At 41.0% G+C, this 6,316-nt stretch overlaps 1 protein-coding gene across 3 annotated transcripts in view; it reads left to right on the forward strand.

Annotated features, from left to right (window-relative positions):
* The window catches only part of rps15a (ribosomal protein S15a), a 480,374-nt gene extending 474,317 nt beyond the window's left edge, over positions 1–6,057 (forward strand). For all 3 annotated transcript variants that reach the window (XM_060901082.1, XM_060901081.1, XM_060901080.1), the window contains exons 3-5: positions 2,033–2,112; positions 2,233–2,318; positions 5,921–6,057. In XM_060901082.1, the coding sequence (XP_060757065.1) occupies positions 2,033–2,112; positions 2,233–2,318; positions 5,921–6,014 (260 nt within the window). In that variant the 3' untranslated portion in view covers positions 6,015–6,057. The remainder of the gene's footprint in view (positions 1–2,032; positions 2,113–2,232; positions 2,319–5,920) is intronic.
* The last annotated feature ends 259 nt before the right edge of the window (positions 6,058–6,316 follow it).

Below are 6,316 nucleotides of genomic sequence, written 5' to 3' on the forward strand. Positions count from 1 at the left end.
TCAGACGGGTTGTAAATCCAGTACGACTTCCGCACCTCCGCTCCGCGAGGTGTCGCTGTACCGCTACCTCACTGCAAGGCACTCTTCGTCTTCTCTTTTTTCCCCGGCGGTTGCAGTGAGGAAAAAAAACAGGCAAGCATGGCTGTTAACATAAACCTAGAGACGCCGCCGAACTTTAAGGCAGATGTTTGGAGGCACTTTGGATTCCAAAGGAAAGGAGAAAAAAAAAACAGTGAGCCGGACAAAGAATGCACTTTGCAAAACCTGTTTCGCTCCAATTAAATTAAGATGCTCCAATTAAGATGCCCACTGCACTTTTCAATGTGTTTCAGACAGTGTGTTGTTCCTGCAAAATAAGCACAAGTTAAATGTTCTCAGGTACATGTTCTCAAGTTTACAAAGAACAAATTGATATTAGTGTTAGCACTGAAATGTGCAGTCTGCAGTGCAAGTTTTAAGTTTTCATAAAACAATTTGATTCTGCTTGTTAAGCAGCACTGATGTGTCCATGCTTACAGAAAAGTTGAGAATACTAGCACAGAAATGGGAATTTTCTGTATGTTGTAGTGAAGCAACTCTTGGTTTTGCCAGCAGTAGAATAGAGACAAATATATGTCTGGCAAGAGTGTGTAGTTATGTATGTGAAATGTAATTTTACAGTGGTCAATAAATTCTGATTTTCTTCAGTGACACAGATATTGTGATGTGGGTGAAATTTCTTGTAATATATCGATTATCGCAGAATCGCTGTACTGTGATATTATCGTTATCGTGGGCAAAATATCGCCATCGTATTGTGAGGTATCTGGTGATACCCAGCCCTATTGACCATTGTCCACACAAAATGGTCTTCATTTTTGGATCTGAAGTGGTTAGTTTCTCATTTATATAGAGAGAGATGGATTAGAATGTCATAATTGCATTAGTTTGAGAATGAAGGCACTATTCAGGCTTGACTGCATGGATTTGATCACTTCTGGATGCCTATTTAATATGGATGAAGGTCAAATTCATTATTAACGAATGCCGTTATTAACCCCTATTGGGATTGGAGGGACGTCTATAATGTACTCTGTTAGTCTCGCTGATAAAACTTGCATCTGAGCAGAATTACAATGACCACGGGAAGAGCGGGTTTCCATCGAGTTGGATTTTCTACAAAGCTGGATGTTTGCATCATGTGGTCATGAGATCATGCTCTGTTTATCGTGTGGCGGCTCACGAGGTGCTGGAGGAGACGCTGGTTTTTATTCCAGTCCGGAGTGAACCGAGATTCTAGGAATAATTTTTTTTTCTAAAACAAAAAGTAGATGAGAAGCCAAGTCAAGTTTATTAGTATAGCGCTTTTAACAATAAACACTGTCATAAAGCAGCTTTACACAATTTGAACGATTTAAAACATGAGCTAATTTTATCCCTAATCTATCCCCAATGATGAAGCCTGTGGCGATGGTGGCAAGGAAAAACTCCCTCAGACGACATGAAGAAACCTCGAGAGGAACCAGACTCAAAAGGGAACCCATCCTCATTTGGGCAACAACAGACAGCATGACTAATATTAACAGCTTTAACATGAAGCCTCCGTTTTTTATTTATTTATCATCTTCCCCCTTTTTGAGACTCAGGAAGTGTCTGAAATCTGGACATGGGTCACTGCTGCAAACCGTTTGTATAGAAAATTGAGTTAATGAGATTGAAATGGTCAGACAAGCAGTATTTTGATGAAGGAAAACAGAAGATCTGTAATTTTCCTCAGAGGAGGATGGAGAGAAACACTGAAGTGGCCAATCTCGACAGAAATAAGAGCAGAACTCCTGCACAACAGGAAGTGACCCCAGACCCTTGTGCACATTTAACTCCATGTGAATAAGGCTGAAGTGAGGCTTTACAGCCCTAAAGAGTGTCCTTTATCTCTTCTAGTGGTCCACGTGATGGATTTATAAGGTTCAGAACCATGACTTTTTATTCTTTTTGTGGGTTGAGATGAAGTGTTTGGTCACTGTGTGCTCACATCCTCTGTTTTCTCCCCCAGGTTACATTGGCGAATTTGAGATCATCGATGATCACAGAGCTGGCAAGATTGTTGTGAACCTCACAGGCAGGCTGAACAAGGTGAGTCTCTTTCATTTTCCAAATGCAGCTGAGACGGATCGGTGTGTGAAGTTTGTTCAGCTGTGTTCCAGAAATCGTTTCTCCTCTTGTATCTGACACGTGTGTTGTGTTTGTGGTCAGTGCGGTGTGATCAGCCCCAGGTTTGACGTGCAGCTGAAGGATTTGGAGAAGTGGCAGAACAATCTCCTTCCATCCAGACAGTTCGGGTGAGTGTGCTAGCTGCTCGTGTGTGGGGGGGGTTGAACCTAACTTTCTCTTATCAAGTAGGGAAAATGTGCATTTCCATGATTGTCAAACCTCGTCTCGAAGACTGCGTTGCACAGACTGGATGCTGGATTAGATTCCAGATCTGGGTTTTTGTTTTTAAATCCATTCATTAAAACTCTGTAAAATGCAGCTGCACAAAAAGATTAAAATCATAATCCTGAGTCAGCTCTTTGTGCAGTTTGACACACACATACACACACCTGAAACTCTGTGAATCTCAAGAAGGGAAAGGAGAGAAACGACACACTCGTCGTGAGGGGAATTTTAAACACCTGCTTATTGTGAGAAACAACAAGTTTGTCCTAAAACCTTCGATAAGCCTCATTTCATGTAATTTCTCACACACAGCTTGTCAGAAGTAACTGTTTTCTTGGTTGAAATTTAACGGAGACAGAGAAATTTTGGAGAAACTTCTTGCCGCCTCCAAAAAAAAAAAAGGCTCAAATTTTCCTTTGTGCCAAATACAGCACAGAGAAAAACTGCTCGTTTGGCTGAAATTACACTGTGTGTCTTTTTATAGAGGCAGTTTAAGAGCACTAATAATGCCTCCGTCACCCACACCACTCCGAGCTGTTCGGCGAACCGACAGAGTTTGCTTTTCCATAGCTCGCGGTGCTAAGGGAAGCCAAGTCATTACGTCGTTGTATACGTCAGTTATGTCACTACATTTGGATAAACCTTGGCGCGAATATCAAAGCAAAAACAACACGGAAGAAGCAGCAGCAACAGTAATAATAATAATGGATGACTTCGCGTTTGTACAGCTGCTGCTTCTCGTCGCTTAAAAATGGCCATCTTTTGTGGTCTTGTTATTGTTGTTGGTCTTAACAACTCCGCCCCCCCGCTGACGTAAGCGGTTCTTTCCTCTGGCCCAGCAGAGAGTTGGTGCTAGCCTGGAACCGGTTTTTCTGGCCCCAGAGCCAGTTCTTTGTCAGTGGAAACAGAAAACCCGGTTCCAAACTAAGCACTGGCCCCGAACCAGCCCTGGAACTGCTTTGGTGGAAAAGGGGCAAGAGTGAGGGATAGCGGCACCCAAGTCACGTTTGTTCCTCATACCAATTTACTAACGACGCCGTATTCGAATCTCGTCTGCTTTACATTCATATTTCCTGATCTGTAGTGTGACGACTAAATGGAGTCGAATCTTTTGTGTCTGGGTCCCTCTGTGTGGTTTGGTGTGGAGAATTTCACTTGAGAGCTCTCCGTAGTGTGTATTTGGTGAGGGTTAAAGCGACTCTGGCCTGATCATTGATCTCCATCTGCTGGACTGGAAGATCAGATGTGAAAGAATTTGATTCCATAAGTCTGAAATATCCCTGAATTGAATGGAATGCAAATAACTGGTGTTACCATAGCAACAGTGTGGAGTTAGGCGTGTTCATGTGCTTGTCTTCCTGGAGAGCAGAAAAGTCTTCAACAGACACGAAGTGCTGGTTTGAGTGTCAGTGAATTTATTTTATGAGTACAACCTGAGACTTGTGGTGTAACTTAAATGTGATTTGATGAGCAGAACCGCCATGCAGTGGACTTGACTGGCTTTTTTTTAAGTCTTTATTTTATGAAATTTCCGTTCTGGAAAGTAGTTTTCTCTCAGACCTTGAAAGACGTGGTCGGTTTTTATTGCAGTTTTCCTCCGAGGCAGCAGAGGGCTGTAAATATCTTTTGGTTCTCATCCTGTCACTTGGTGGTGGTGTGTTATCTGGAGAATTGAGGCACCACATGGCCAAAGCCAGCCCTCAGGATGTGTTTTGGTATCAGGGTTCCTGTGGACCTGAAAATTCACTCGGAGATACAGATCCGAGTCCGATCATCTGAGGGTTAATGAAAATGATGTCAAACTTCAATTTCAGTACAAATTGAAAGCAGGGCTAGCTGAAGAATATTAATATTGTGATGAATTGTCGGTACGCTTTCTTAATGTGTCCTGGATATCATTTCCTTTGAGTAAAGGAAACGATTACGAACAAACTAAGCCGCTGATGTGATCTTTGTATTTTTCAGCTCTCGATATAAAAGTAAACTGTGAAGTCAGTCAGATATGTGCAGCACTTTCTGAGAGCAAACCTTGAGATTGATGGGGTTTTTTTTTTAAATGTTTGTGTAATTTTATTTGCTTCAATTAGGCAGTCTGTAACTTCTCACATGTGGAGCTTTACACACCACCACCCCAAAAAATCTCTTTTCAACAATTTATACTCGTTTATCTTAGTTCTGTTTCATGCACTTTGGAAACGTGGCATTGAGCCATTTACTTTTCGGAGGAATTCTGTGTTGTAACTCCTTTACACGAGAAGGGATCACCTGTGGATCGTGACCTCTTATCGTTCAGTCTGCTCACCCGTAGGGTTTATTTATTCTCATCATCCGTTGGTGTTATTGCCAAGATGCCTTCTTACCATGACGTCGTCTCAGATGCAAACATGGCTGCAAACCTCCCCTTTTTCTTTTCTTTTTTTAAATAAGTGCTTGTTGTAGTAAATATAATTACTGACTGGAAGTCGCAAGTAGCTGATGTTTTCAGAATCTATGAAACTAAGAATGTATTGTCCTTTTTTTTTTTTTTCTTTATATATAAAATTCCTTTGCATGTATTAAATGAAGCATCATCAGATAGGCTTTTTTAACTGCTGCGAGATTAAAACCAATATTGTAGCTGTTTCATGTTCTAAAACACCGGAGAGTAATGATGTGGTATGAGGGGAGAAAAATCTCACCCCGACTATCGGCGCACGTCCTCTCCAGGCTTCTGTACTTTTTGCATGACTTGCTCATGGTTTCGAGTCTCAAAGGCAAAACCAGAGTGAGCAGATGATCTCCATTTGTCCAGTTCTCAGGTGCTCGTTTGGGATGAAGATTAAATGTTTTGGGGTTTTTTTGGATTTGTTCAGCGACCAAGTGGATTCCTGACAGATTTCTGAATGAACGCACTCTGAGAAATAAACTGTTGGTGATGGGCGTGGCCTTGTTCAGACTTAGTTGTGCCTCAACGTATGAAAAGGTGTTTAGTTGAATGTTAAAGCTGTGTGCGAATGAGAGATTTGTGGTGGTTTTTACTCTGAGGCAGTCAGGACTGGGATATTTTATTTATTTGTGTGTTTATTGGATTGTATCCAAACATTGCCGTGTGATCAGATGTGTTTTAGTGCCTCGTAGCTCGTCCTGAATTTAAATGTAAATTTATTTCTTCAGCCTTTACCTTTTTCATTTTTTTTTCCACAAACTGCTGCTGTTGAAATTAATTGAATATCTGAGGCTGATTTTTAATATTCTGAGCACGTTTGGCATTATATCTAGCTGCATTTTCGTTCTCCCGATTACTTTCAGGGTTATTGATTCAATTGGTGCTGATTCGCAGCAGTTTATTTTTCCTTTTTTCTTTAAGTGCTTTGCATTGGTTGGTTAAAATCGCTTGGTTTTTTTAAACAACTCTCAGTGCAGAGTTAAAAGCAGCGGCGGCACATGCTGTATTTTAATGGATTTTCTTTTTTGCATGTAAACAAGCTTTAAATTTTTCATCACTAATTTATTCTTTATTCTGCAGGTTTATTGTATTGACGACCTCGGCTGGCATCATGGACCATGAAGAGGCCAGACGAAAACACACAGGAGGCAAAATCCTCGGCTTCTTTTTCTAAACATGTGAACGCACCAACCAATAAAAAGCCATTTCCAATGGAACAGATGCTCGCGTGTGTTTATTGATTTGATAAATCTTTATTTCAGACGCTTAAGGAAGGAATTGGGAATGGAACGTTTGTGCTTCACAGATTCTGATTTCTGTTCATATCGGCCATCGTGTGAGCTTTACGTTTTAAGAAACTTAAAATGAGACCTGTATAAATCTACCCTCTGAACGCCTTCCAAATTTGTGAAAATGTTTAAATATTTATAGACGTGATCTTTGGTGGTTCTCTGCTTTCGTGAAAAAGTTCATGGC

This window comes from Neoarius graeffei, chromosome 20 (assembly GCF_027579695.1).
Source record: "Neoarius graeffei isolate fNeoGra1 chromosome 20, fNeoGra1.pri, whole genome shotgun sequence".
NCBI classification, from domain to species: domain Eukaryota; kingdom Metazoa; phylum Chordata; class Actinopteri; order Siluriformes; family Ariidae; genus Neoarius; species Neoarius graeffei.